Below are 13,753 nucleotides of genomic sequence, written 5' to 3'. Positions count from 1 at the left end.
GGTGACCTCTAAAGGTCCCTTTCAACCCAAACTGTTCTATGATTCCATATGGCTCCATAAATTCTTGTACTGGCAACAAGGAAGAGGAGCAGGAACTCTTTTGAATCTGGTGCTGATTGTCTTGTTAATGGTGTGGTTTAGACTACAGAACAGCCCTGAAAGTAACAGGTAAATCTTTCAATTAGCAAACAAATCTGTCCTACACCTTCTAATCTGCAGTACCTGAACACAAATCCTGTGATGTGGAGTCAACCTGGGTGGTTTTTTGGTTTACTGAAGACCATTGACAGTTGGAATTTGTGTTGAAACAAGAGAAATAATCAACTGGACCTGTTGGAATGAAGCAAATCCCAAGGGGGATGATACCCAGAGACTGAGAAAGGTACTTGCCCGTCGGCCGTGGACCAAGGCTCCCTGCTCATCTACAGGCTCCTCTTTCTCCCCTTCTTGTTTCTCCTCCTTCTCTGCCACCTGAAAAAGAAGCTCAGACTTAGTACGTCAAACAATATCTGGTACTGTTTTAAAGTTATCAAGATTCCTATGTTACTCTAAGGTGCTAAAGGTTTAAAAAAGGCCTCCCGCAGTTACTGTTCTGAAGATCCCAGTGCTGTACTGGATCAGATTCCACACCACTGAACGATAAAAATATTGACAACCAAGTGTCAAGGGTTTTACCTCATTGTCACTGACCGCTGGAGGTCCCTCAGGAACTTCCTCCGTTTGTTGACTGCTGTTCTCATCCGATGCAATGCCCTGCTGTTCCATTTCTAGCTCCTTTCGACGGGCTTTTCGCCGGCGTGTTTCTGCCCCAATCAGTGTGCCTAAAACAGGTGGAGGTAGGTGTTCTGCAGCATTTGGGCTACGTTTCTGCACAGGGCAATTCCGGTTCCCCTTGTGACATGCACAGTCCACTTTATAGTTGCTGCTCCAAAACACAAACATAATTCGTGTCACTCTTCATTTCTCAACCCTCGTACAGAGACATTCAATGCATCTCCTACTAAACATCTCACCACGTGCCAAAGCAAGGACAGCAGGCTACCTTATGGCCTCTATTGGAGAATATGCCAGCAGAACTGGACAGAATAGCCGGAAAATGCATTTCAGTAGAAAACGGAGCAAAATGTAGAATGCGAGGAAAGGGCTGGAGGAAGATGTCCAGTCCAGGAGGGCAGTGGAGAGCTCCTGGGTGAGGTGAAGGACTCACCAGATGTTGTACTCATAGTCAAAGGCGATGGTAACCTCTGTGTCCTTGGCAATGGTGGCAACAGCATAGATACACAGGTGGATCATCCCATCAGCAATCACATGACGAACCTTGTTAAACAAAGTAGAGAGAAACTAACATCTCCACAAGTTGCACTCCTTACTTCCAAGAGGGAAGCCTTCTTCTGCAAAGTAGCTCTTATCTATTCCATGAATAATTATCCCAAATTCGCCACAGGAAAAAGTTTGCTTCATTGCTCTTGTCTCATCTTGTGCTTTTCCACGTACTACCACCTGCTTGCCCTATCATTCTGCAGCCAAAGAAAAGCCATAAAATAAACCTTCCCTTCCAAAGAAAAACCTCACGTTCCCAAACATTCTCATCTTCCAAGCACAAACCATTAAGCAAGCAAGAGATGCAGAGAATTTACTCCCTCTGCTGCATTTACGTTTGAATACTCATAAAAAGGGAATGCACTAAGCCTGTGTAAAACATGTAAAACATCGCAACTACAGTGATGGTGAAGAGAGAATTTACCTCTGCGTTTGGAGTGCAGGAACGCCTGATGAACCTGGCATCGTTACCAAAGGTGCGGGCATCAACGCACATTTCAACGCCATTGAACTTGGAGTAGAACAGCACAAAGGGATATGGCCTGGAGAAGTAACAGAATGTCTCAATCCCAAAATATCCAATTCCCACGGCACTTACAACAGGTATCCCTGACTCCACGGGAAGCAGCGCTTCCACCAGTGCTATCACTCTGGACACTTATGCATTTCTGTCATCACAGTTTAAAAGATCTAACTCAGAGGGTTTTAGCCCATAAGCAGAGCATCGAGCTGAGGTTGGATATTTGATTTCATGTTTCTACGGACGGCACAGCTGACAGGGGCCCTGTCAGTGTGCGTTACCACAAAGAGACACGAGTCCCTCAGCGCTGTGATGCTCTCATACTAATCACTTCATAGTACTCTTACTTTTTGAAGAAATGCCCATTGACCTCGAATTGCTGTCGTAACATAACCTTCCCTCGATACTCAATTATAAGGGTATCAAGTGCCAAGTCTCTTGCCGCCCTCAAGATCTTCCGGTGCTTCTGAACCCGAGTCACCCTTCCCAGCTGCAGCTGTAACAAAAACCAGAGCAAAATACGAGAATTTAAACCAAAGGCCTCTAACTCATGAAGAACATTCTACCTACATGAAAAGAAAAAGTACTCTAATAGCAACACACAAACTCTGCCAGGTGAATATACTGTTTATTCTGTAACAGTTTAATAATGATCAATGACCTTGACAGTATTTATCAAAAGCAAAAAGTATTTCTTTCCTTTCCTTCAAGAGAGAGTCTCACAAATCTATCAGACCAAGTATTTTAGTTTTGCAGCTAGGAGGCACAACCAGACCTGTCAGTTGCTGCTAGCAGGGAACCGCTCTGCAATTATGGCCACTTACACAGACAGAATAACTCAAATCCTCCCTAAATTGTGGGTTATCATACATTCAGAGGAAAAAGCACAAGCTCTTCCCTCTGCAGAGGATGATATGTTCTAGCTAACAGGCCAAAGATTTAAGCCGGCCATTTCCAACTCCATCCAGAAACTTCTCTTCATCTGCCCGCTCAACTAGCGCTGTGGATTGTTTCCTTTTAACATGAAGAAATACATTTTTAACTAAGTAGTGACAGTTGGCTGTATCTTCTTTATGTTGAAGTCTACAGCTGTATTACAATGGATTTTCACAATGTGTCTCGACAGTACGAAACCACAACATTCTTTAAGCACAGACTTCCAAACAAAACACATTCTGTGGAATAAGAGAAGCGATGTTATAAGGACTAGGGCATAGGAAAGACTTCTTCCATAAAAACAAAGAACTTTTCTTGCTTAAGAGATTGAACCTCTCTGCAAGTAAAAATGCTGTGAAGATAGTTGTGTGCCTCACAGGAGAGCTGTGCCTGCTCTTCCCTGCTCATAAGGAGCCGGTTTTGATACTTTTCCGGAGTGAACTGAGGCATAAGTGTTCTTACTTCAGTAATAATCACAGTCATCTATCTAAGTTAGAAGTAAAACACAAGATTTCGTTAAAAGCAAGATCCCAACTTGTCCTGATAAAACCCTCTTCTTAGAAACAGTTACCGAGCAGTCTGCTCAAATGGGTAAAAATCACATTGCTTTATAAGAAGGGGCTTGGTCTGGACAATGACAGAATGTGAAACATTCTGAGCTTGTGAAAATGAAGTTAATGCAGCACTCAGCACTGGGAACCAAAGGAAACTCTCTGTGCTGATCACAGGTAAATATTAAACCACAAACCTTTTTTTTTTTTTTTTGTAGCAATCTTCACATGCTCTGAATTAAACCTCTTTGGAAGGAGATGACACTCGTTGTTTTCGTATCTTGGATCAGCCAGTGAAGTCAGATCTACTTGCTGACTTCTCTCACTCAGGTCCAGAATAAAGAGAGCTTTATAAAAACACTAATTTGAAACCTATGCAAGACGGGAGTAATGCAGGAACCTACACAGATGGGAGTCTCGCTATTCCAGATCTCCTCTTAGAGGCACACGCAATGCTACTTTTATCATGTCTACTGGGTATATATCTCTTTTTCATACCGCTGTATCTGCTGGCAATTGGAAAAACTTGCATGTGTGTATTGGAGACTCTAAAAACCTTGCAGGGCATAGTTTTTCTCTTCGTATCTCAGGTCCTGATGGGAGCTCACAGAGGATTCCCCAACTCAACTGAACTGGCACAGAAGAAGCACGTTATTCCCAGACTAAGAATCCACACTGCTGGCCTTGATTTCTGATCAACAAATCCATGACGCAAGTGAACTGCAGGATAAGACTGTGTACATTGCCGAGAGCAGCAGGAGCTTTCTGTTGCTAATATATTTTAAAATCATTGGATACACTTTGTACTATCCAGCTGTGGTAACAGAGACGGAATAAATGGGATTAGATTTGTCAGTGTGTGACGGGAGATAAGGAGAAAGTATCTGAAATTAGTAGATAAATTAGGACTGAGACATAAGTGTGTCTCTAGTTGAATAATTTCATTTCTATGCTCCCACTTGTTTGCTATTATAATCAATTTCTCATCAAAGCCGGCCCTACACAGGAAGGCTGGACCAGACAACCTTCAGAGGTTCCTCTCAACCTACATTATTCTACTACTCTATGAAATTATCTTGGTATCTTTCAGAGGTGTTAGTGTCTGGTGGCCTTTGCTCTCACCTTTGGCCCATGACTTGTATTACTGTTCACCTGATACGGGTGAAGAGCTTGGGGAACACAGGTGGGCTGAGACGGGCAATGGGAGAAGACAATCACAAAGGAATCAGAAGTTCTGCATCTGTAACACCGAGCAAACGAGTTGGGTAGAACAGGAATGATCTCACAGCTTTTCTGGCAAGACCTTAGTTCAGCTTGTTTTCGTTTTCTGATTTTAGAACTATGAAGAGGATTAGCTGCTACGCTTTCATGCGTGGAAAGAAAAAATGACTTATTCTTGTCCTAGGCCAGGGATTGCTGACTGCTAATCAGACAGAACCGTTCTGATATGTTTGCAGAGCAACATCTGCATAATACTCAGTGGCTTTATTTTATAAAGGTCTTTTCACTCTGCACTTCAGAATGTGAAATCAATCAGGGGGTTGAGCTCAAGTCAGCAATTATCAGAGGCGACAAAGGGCAAATACTGACGCTGCGCTTGGTTTGGTAGCAGCAGGCAGAGAAGTGATTCCCAGCTTTCACTTTGTCAAGCATCTGGCAGTAGCCTGCACTAAGATGACTTCCAATGCTACTTTATTCAGTTAATTTTATTATTTACTAGCTTCCACCTTTCCCTACTCCTCCTGGCTTGGGGAAGCTGTTAGGTCACACTTTTGTCTTCTCTCTCTTCTTTTTTCTTTCCTTTTCAATTTCATTTTTTAAAAAGCACACAGAGATGACACCTGCACCATTATTTATCCAAGTCAAACAACTCTCTCCATTGTGACAGCACGCAAGGCGTATAAAACATTTTCACTCTTTTCTACTCTCTGCAGTGTTTTCATGGCCAAATAGAGCACTTCTGACACCCACCTTCTACACACAGCTCTCATCTGCATGTTGACACAACCTTCCTAATTTTCCTTCTACCTCAAAGTACCGATTTCCTTATCTCCGAGAAAAGCTAATTTTACATCCAGTCATGATACCTAGTTAGGAGACAAGTGATGCAAACCAAGAAGCCTTCTCCGTTTGTCTAATGAAGAGGAGACAAATGAGTAGAACGACAATATAAAGCACAGGATGAGAGAGCACACACTCCACACCTGGGCAGAAGAACCTCCTCGCAACACTCCACAGCCACCTGCTGAGCAAAAACAAGGACAGGAGGGGTGACCAGCACAGCCCGGGATGGCCACCTGGTCCTGCCTCAGTATTCAAAAGGAACTAGAATGCTAAAAATCCCTTTATACTTTCCCAGCATGTGGAATGATGGGTACCTACCTACAGCTTGTTTAGAACAACTGCAGCTCACTATGAGGCTTTGCAACTTTCTATATTTTTGTTTCTTTAGGGTATATCGCATTTGGAGTCTTCCGAGTTGGAATGCTGGTCACTTTTCCCTGTGGGAAAACTTATGTCTGTACAGGGAAGGGAGAGGGCAAGAAAGCATGACAAGAACAAGCACATTTATGCACGGTATCTTTTATAATCATCTGTTTTGCTGCACTCTATGAAGTTCATAAAAAGAAACATGTTCTATTACTTATTTCAGAACTCTTCCTTATTTGAAGGAGACAGAAAAGTTCACCTTTGGACCCAGAAAATATTAAGATTACTAGAGAAGCAGAACTTTTTCTTCCCTGTATTTCCTCAGCTGCTCTCTTTAGGAAAGCCACTCACCTAGCCAACCCCCACAGAAGTCTTATTATTGCAGAACTAGAGGCAAGAGTGGAAGGAAGTTGGGTTCAAAGTCCTCTTTCTGCACTCTCCCTTACTGGCAATATCTGTGCTCTGCCTGATGTGCTTCACCTACATGAAAGCAGAAGGAAAAGGCGGGAGGGATCAGGTGAACTTCACAGAGCGGTGAGTCAACTGATATAAACAAGAATGATTCAAGCACAAACACAGACCTGATATTCAGGTTTCTGACTCTGCTCCCCTTCTACAGAAGAGGTGCCCCACATCTGGTTTTGAGTCCATCCTCCTCAGTTGCACCTACCTCTGTTCTCCTGGACAAGGAAGCCCTACAAAGCCTGAACTAAGTGGGAATGCTGCTCTCTGTTCAATAAAGCATGGACCAGATGAAACACCATCTGAGAAGAGTACCACAGAAGACATACACCACACAAACACAGCCTTTTTCTGTTTCTCCTTGTCTACGTGCACTCCATAAAGCTGGTAAGACACCAATTATTGCACATCTTGGAACAGAGACGTTAGGGAGAAACAATTCCCTAAGATCAGCTGTAGTTGTGAAGTATTTGAAAGTCACGGGAGTCCAAACAGTTGTACAAAATATTGAAATAAAGTTGAAAGATTTTTAAAGATTTTTTTCCATTCCTGGAAAGCTGGAAATGTCCTATCTCCAGCAAGTGATAGATCTGGTTTTGCCTCAAGCTGTTCAATTTAAGGTAAAACACCTGTGAACCATATCACAGAACCGCACAAAATATCCCCAGCTTAGCAACACTGATTTGGCTGAATGTGGTTTTGAATCTATCCTGGTACTGGCATCTCTTCTGTTCCCTTTTATATCAAATCTATGCCCACTGGCCTGATATTACATGACCAGCTATGATATTGCTCCCTCGTGGCCACACCTGATGTCTAGAAACCAAAGGACCAGCCGCCGTACCCCACTTCTGTCCCAACGGTTCTTACCTGCATCTGGGACCCGATGACGGTATTATTGCAGGCCAGCTCTGTTTTGTTGATCGTGTCTAGCATCACAGTTTTGCCCACACAGTCTTTGTTAGAGTTTAGATGACGCTCCAACAAGTTCTGGACGTCAGCACTGTACTGGTTCGTAAAGGCTTCTTCGTACTGATCCGTCCAGAGTCTTATTCGGTTCTCCCACCCTTCGGCTGTGTTTTCATCCAAGGCGTGTGCTTCAGAAGGGGAATTCTGCACCAAACAGCAAAGGGTGAACAGTTAGCACACAACGAGGAAAACTGTCCACAGCTCTCTGAGCGTATGAATATGCTGCAAAAAAGGCAAATCTGTTCCAAGCTAAGAAAGCGTCATTTATGAGGACACTGTTTTCAGAACCTGCATCCTCCGTAACGTTGCACAACAGCGACACTTAGGAATTTATGAAGAACTCTGTGCAGCACTAAGACCTCTTGAGAGCTGGCACTTGGCACTGTTACACACAAGAAAAGTAAGCTACCACAAGGCCAAAAAAAGCTTTTTTAAGTCCCTCTGGAAAAATAATTACGTAGATCAAAAACCCAAAGGCACACAACACACAAAGGCAAATAAATCTCATGTAGGCTTGTCCCACAGTCAACCTACTCATGCCCAACATAATGCTAGAAGGTGCTGATTGCATCTCAATCTTTGCAGTGATTGATCCCAAAATAATGCTGAACTCCCTAGCTAAATGGTCACCAAGGTTTCACAAAACTGAACGTAAGGCATAAGCTAATACCCAGAAGGCTAAAACTGCAAGTCCTAAGCAGTGTAAAGAAATGAGGACAAAAGCAGATTGCCCATTTATACCATCTTGTAAGGCAGGGAAAAGAAGAAACTGGTAGGAAAACCAAAACATTAAACTTAATTCTTTACTTGGCAACAGTTGAAGTAATTCAACAAACGATACTCCAGAGATCAGTAACTTAACTGGCTTCATAAGGGACTGACACATATGTGACACTGAGGTATTAGTGACAAGGACCTCTGAAGAACCATCTTTCTTTTCATCATATATATCAAAAGCTTTAAGAATTTCCACATATTTTTGCCCTTTCAGGGCACTTTCACACGAAGGAGACAGGTGCGTGCAGACAGACACACCACACAGTTTCCTCTGAGCCACCTGTGAGAAGCCACTGTCAGCTACAGCACCAGGGGCAGATGGAACTGAGTGAACTTTAAGGCACCTCTTGTGTTTCTAGGAGCACATTTAGCTCTAAGTGCAAATCTGTGTTTTCTTTTTTTGTCAAATAAGCTTTCTATCAGATAGCCACACCTACCAGTATTGCAGAAGGTCACAGATAAACTTATCTCATCCATCCCTAGTAAGAGGATGTGGAAAGAAACAAGGTGACACTGCAAGGGACTCCCAACATTAAAGCTGTGCAGTACTTCAATGGCCAAGCTTCAAATAACTTTGATGCAATCAAATGATAACTGGCCTCACAGAAGAGTGGCCACAACCAGTTCTACATCCCTTACATCAAACACCCCACTCCCAGGTGTCATGAATCAGTCAGATCTCCTGGAACTGGATGACATTACCTTACAGAAAGTTATTGGAAGCAAAAGCAAGGTTCAAGGGGCAATTCCCTTTTGAATAGGTCTGCTTGTGGTGCACAGCAAGGCTTGAGATTACTCTGAGGTTGGTGCCACAATCAGAAATTCCCCAGGCAAACCAAGACAGGCACAAAATATAGGGAGAAAAACCCACCACCACCACCGAATGTTCCCGGTTCTACTCACCTTCATCCTCAGAGACTTCCGGGAGCCCTCTCGAAAAGCCTATCCCCCAAACAAGGAGAAAAAACAAAACAAAACACAAAGTATTATATATCTTTTCAGAATTGGTGTCCCAGAACCACACTAGATCTTACTCCAACAAACCAACCCTTAATGAAAGATGGCAAGAATTACAGGAAGACCTACACAAGCAGCGATGAACTTGTACAAAAAGACTCTGCAATTCAAATCCAGTGGAAACTGCTGAAAAGCTTGATAGTCAGGATTTCTGAACTAAAAAGCCTCGCCTCGTACTTAGTAAAAATCTCAAGATCAAAACTATCCTGACTAACCCCACTTGCTTTGACAGAAGAAAGGGCCAGCAACAGAATCAAGCTGGTTCACAACAACAACAAAAAAACCCACAAAAACCTGAAGACCTCACCTGGCTCCTGCTCCCAGTCTTTTATTTAATCAGTTGGTGCCTACTAGAACTTCAAGGGAAATCTAACCTGGGGAAAACCACGGTAAAGCCAGCAGATAATGAGGAAGAACCAGCTGCTCACAGGCTTGCATTCCAATATAAGCAATCCAAAATTACTTCAGTCCCCGAACACAAACAAGACGGTAAAGTCATCCCTCAACAAACGCTTATCACTACCTACATAGTTTTCCACACTGACACTATCTCTGTCCCCGAAGGACAGTATCAAGAAGCTCTGCAGCTCAGATTCCTTAACACAGCTTGGTAATAAATGCCATGCTCCCTTCATCTTTCATTCCATTCACAAACAGCCCCTTTGCCACAAAACAGACAGACTCCAAAAGCTATTTCCCCACATCCTAACAGAGTAGAAGGGAAAATATGTAATTGAATCCAAGCTCTGAGCATGAATGAACAGTGTTGAGAAATAAGGGTGGAGTTCCAGCAAGGTAATTTTTAAACCAACAGCCACGTACTCTAGCAGGTCACAAATACAAGGCGTCACATTATTACACCAGAAAGAGCAATTCCTGACAGGACAAAAGTTTCTTGTCTGCTGCCAGCTTGTCAGCCTGCTCTCAACAATACTCCACACAGCATTTGGTAGGAACCGCAGCAACCTTGTCTCACTCCACATACCTTGATCTTTTTGGCCTTTGGAGCAGTGCGAGCTTTTTCTGTACTTCTCTTCCTCTTCTTAGGTTTGCTTCTACGGACACGGTTGACGGTCAGCGTGATGCTTGTAGGGGTGTGCTGCGTAGCTGTGTACAGCACCGTAGAGGGAGAAAGTTCTTCATCCCAGCTCTCGGTTGCACTGCTCTCCCCACCTGTAGAGAGGTGTGTTTTGTTAGCAACATCTTTGTTCATCCCAGAGAGAACAGCTTACCCTTATGTCTATTTTCATCAAGACAACTTGATGACCCTGCATAGCTCTTTCCTGAGAAAATGATACCTTCCCAGTTTTCCCACCCAGCTGGGAACAGGTCTCCCAAACTTCTGATATCTCACAGAATGGTACTGACAAGCATTCCCCTTTTCTGTTCAAAAGATAATCTGATTTTCCCAAGAGCTAAGGTGAGGCAGGAGGAGAGGACAAAATTCCAGTTGTTGGGAGTAAAAAACATTAGCGGGAACTGACCACAGTGAGATGATTACAGCAGCCAAAAGACAAAGGTCTTGTAGAAAGAAAGCAAAAGTCACCGTTATCAGAATTACACCCTCAAGCTCACCTGACACGTTGTCCTGCTTCCGACGGCGGAGCCTTATCACCTTCCCCCTGCTCATTCCTCTGCCAAAGGAGAATGCACAATTGAAGCTGGTTTGTAGGAGTAAAGTCACTTGAAATTCAACAGGATGTCACAAGATGCGTGCCCTCAGTGGGGCCCAGGATGATAAGAACATCAATTTAACAGCCTCATCTCCACTCCTGGTGCCACCAACACTTGTCAGGCTGACAACGCAAAGGAGGAGGGTCAATACTAGGTAAAGTACCGCAAAGAACACTCCAGTTAGCAAAACGAAGTCCATCCCGCAGCCCAAACGTGACACGGTTTGGTATGAGAAGTCAACACAAGGAGCAGTCCAGATCTGCACTGCACCAAAGCTTACCTGCACTTTTCACACTTGAGGAGGAAACCATCTTGGGAGACACTGCAGTGGCACCAGGCGGGAATGGATTCTCCTTCTGAGGAGCTCTCACTGTCCCCGGAGTTCTCCTCATCAGGCGAATGCAGGCCATTCAGTTCTGCACGAGGTATAATGGTCTGGACAGGAGGCGGTGTTAGAGGAGGAGGGGCTCCATAATTATGATCCTGAAAACGAGTATTTGCAGTACTACTTTTAAGGTGAAATCATGATGCCTAGAAACTGAAGTCCCAAATCCACAATTCCCAGGTTACTGCTTAACAACTGGTATAAAACAGCACTCTGAATCCCTCAATCTACCAAGAAAGTAAAGCGATAGCTCTGAAAGATGTGAACAGTTTTCTTCTGCACCAATGGATTAAATTCAAAACCTATGAAAACAACTAGGAGATTTCAACATTAACTGCTGTACTGCTAATAATGCGAGATGACATCAGGGGCCAAATGCTGGAACCAGTTGCCCAGCGACGTCGTGGGGTTTCTGTCTGCTGAGATATTCAAAACCCAGCCTGATGTGGTCTTGGGCAACCTGCTCAAGCAGAGTCAGCTTGAGCAAGGGGGTTGGATTACATGATCTCCAAAGGTCCCCTCCAATCTCAATAATTCTTAAATGTTTTGTTCATCCCCTAGTTTCAAGCCATGCTCCCACTCTTCCTGACTGCTCCTTGTTTCTCATCGTCATAAGTTACCAATATGAAATTCTGCACAGTTGAAACAATATAAATAGTGGACAATAAACCAAATGGGGCATAAAGTTACCACCAGGAAAATATTATATATTCATATATATTCAACACTTCATTCCGTTAAAAATCTATCACCTAGAACACTAATAAAGCTTGCTATAGAGTATGCAAGACTTCACAAACAATAAACACACACATGCAAAGTGTATGGCAGAACTCAGCTGTAACTCAGTGTTCCCTAATAAATAAGTCAAAACTCCTACAGCTTAACAGGCAAAGAACTACGGAACAAGGAGAAAATAATAAAGTAGACAGTAAAGAGCTGATTCACTGCAGAGAGAGTACTCACTGCGTAAGGCAGCCCGCGATAGCTGTGTTTCTGGGTGGCCCCATAGCCGTGGCTGGAGTACACATTCTTCTCACTGACAGCTGGACTAGCTTCCACAGACTCTGGGCTGCAGAAAGGGCCAGAAGTAAAACCCATCAATATAACATCATTTTTAAATGTATTATTTATTTTTTTTTAGTGCCAGCATTTCACTGCTCTTTTCTATTCGACACATGAGCTCAAAATGAAGAAACTTCATGAAATTGAGGTGTTATTATGCGCTTCACCAGGCATCATGTGTGCAGAAGTTGTGCAGGATGAACCTGCTTTCAACAGCGGGAAGCAACTGAGCAAGGGCCACCCTGGATAACTCATTAAACTGGGTTTCAAACTGGGAAGTTACAAAGGTAATTAGCACGTAAGAAGCTCAGTTTCCTTATAGTTGAGGAAGTCGGGTCTAGTTCAGCGTTCACGTCTGAACTCAGCCAGCCTGATCTCAAAGCCACTGAACAGAACTATCTCTGCAACGATTTATTTCCAACAGCAGTGAAGCAGCCTTCCTGCATCTGTGCTTGTTTCTCTCTCCCTCACACAACCGAGTCCAATGTCCTGTGATAAAGCCTGCCTGAAACCTGTAGCTATCCTGACAACAACGACCAGGAGCTGGAGATTCCCTCTTACGAAGAGGCAACAAAAATCTGTGACCTGGACAGAAAGCGGTCACAGACAAATGAGATTCACCCTGCGCTTTCTATGCAGCAACATGGTGTGTGCAGTGTGCTGAACAGGGAATTCGCTGCTGAGGTACAATGCGCTTTTCCACCACACGGTGGTGAAAAAAAGCAGCTAAAAATGGAAGGTATATCCCTTAACAGAAAGCTGCAGAAACTCTACTCAGAGAAGGGAGAGCTGCAGTTCAATGCAGGGAATATTAGATAATGAGGCCACAGGCAGAACACCAGCCAAGAAACACACTGTTAGAAACAGAAGATACGAGTCGGCTAACGTCTGCACAGATCTGAGGTAGGGCCCCTACCAGAATACAGCAGAATGTTACTGAATCGTGTCTGCAGATGAAATTTTCTTCAAAATTATAGCAAGCAGGAAAGAAAAACACAGGAAAGGAGAACTTTACCTTGGACCTCTGCTGCTGTGGTGAGATCTCGCAGATTCTCAGTGGATCCTACACTGTCAGCACGAATCGGGCAGTAATCGAATGCCGATGGGCACGGTCACGCGTGGGGCTGTGTTAAGGCACCACCCAAGAGCACTAACCCCTCTGCCCTTTGCACTTGCCATCGGCTCTCAAATCTCTACTGCACTGAAGTTTGCCCCACCCTGGCACTAAACCTGATATATTCTCCAATGCACTGAAACCTTCTGAGCTTCTGGCTGATTCTGAAGTAAGGTGGATCTACCTTTGCAACGTAAAGGAGGAATCATTTATTGTACAAAGAACTGCAGAACATAGAAAACCTTAAACTACGCAAACCACGCTTCTGTAGCTCAGGATTTAGGCGCACCACATGATTAATGCAGTTCATTTTCAATGTAACTACAACCAGTTAAACAGTCAAAAGCAGGAGATACAAATGGCGATATGTCTCGGAGGATACACTACTTATAAAAGGACACCATGTAGAGCTTGCCACATAACCCAGCCTTTCTAGGTCTTTGCAACAGTCCTTTAGGCCTTCCAGATTGGTACAGAGTCAAATCCATTCAGGTTTAATCGTATTTGCAGAAACACTATTAGAAGGAAAAGAG

The 13,753-nt window shown here is 43.7% G+C and overlaps 1 protein-coding gene across 3 annotated transcripts in view; it reads right to left on the bottom strand.

The window, feature by feature from the left end:
• SETD5 (SET domain containing 5) overlaps positions 1–13,753 on the bottom strand; it is a 65,049-nt gene that overhangs the window by 23,374 nt on the left and 27,922 nt on the right. For all 3 annotated transcript variants that reach the window (XR_011740673.1, XM_071812951.1, XM_065845782.2), the window contains 11 exons: positions 12,008–12,113; positions 10,937–11,139; positions 10,558–10,616; positions 9,968–10,155; positions 8,869–8,907; positions 7,090–7,332; positions 2,188–2,336; positions 1,745–1,862; positions 1,208–1,317; positions 676–922; positions 391–471 (listed from right to left, as the gene is read on the bottom strand). Coding sequence is in view for 2 of the 3 variants with exons in the window: in XM_065845782.2 (XP_065701854.1) it covers positions 391–471; positions 676–922; positions 1,208–1,317; positions 1,745–1,862; positions 2,188–2,336; positions 7,090–7,332; positions 8,869–8,907; positions 9,968–10,155; positions 10,558–10,616; positions 10,937–11,139; positions 12,008–12,113 (1,543 nt within the window). In the remaining variant the exon portion in view is untranslated. The remainder of the gene's footprint in view (positions 1–390; positions 472–675; positions 923–1,207; positions 1,318–1,744; positions 1,863–2,187; positions 2,337–7,089; positions 7,333–8,868; positions 8,908–9,967; positions 10,156–10,557; positions 10,617–10,936; positions 11,140–12,007; positions 12,114–13,753) is intronic.

The sequence above is a fragment of the Patagioenas fasciata genome, chromosome 10 (genome assembly GCF_037038585.1).
Source record: "Patagioenas fasciata isolate bPatFas1 chromosome 10, bPatFas1.hap1, whole genome shotgun sequence".
Lineage (NCBI taxonomy): Eukaryota > Metazoa > Chordata > Aves > Columbiformes > Columbidae > Patagioenas > Patagioenas fasciata.
Note: the sequence above shows the minus strand (reverse complement) of the source record. Positions and strands in the feature narration are given on the sequence as shown.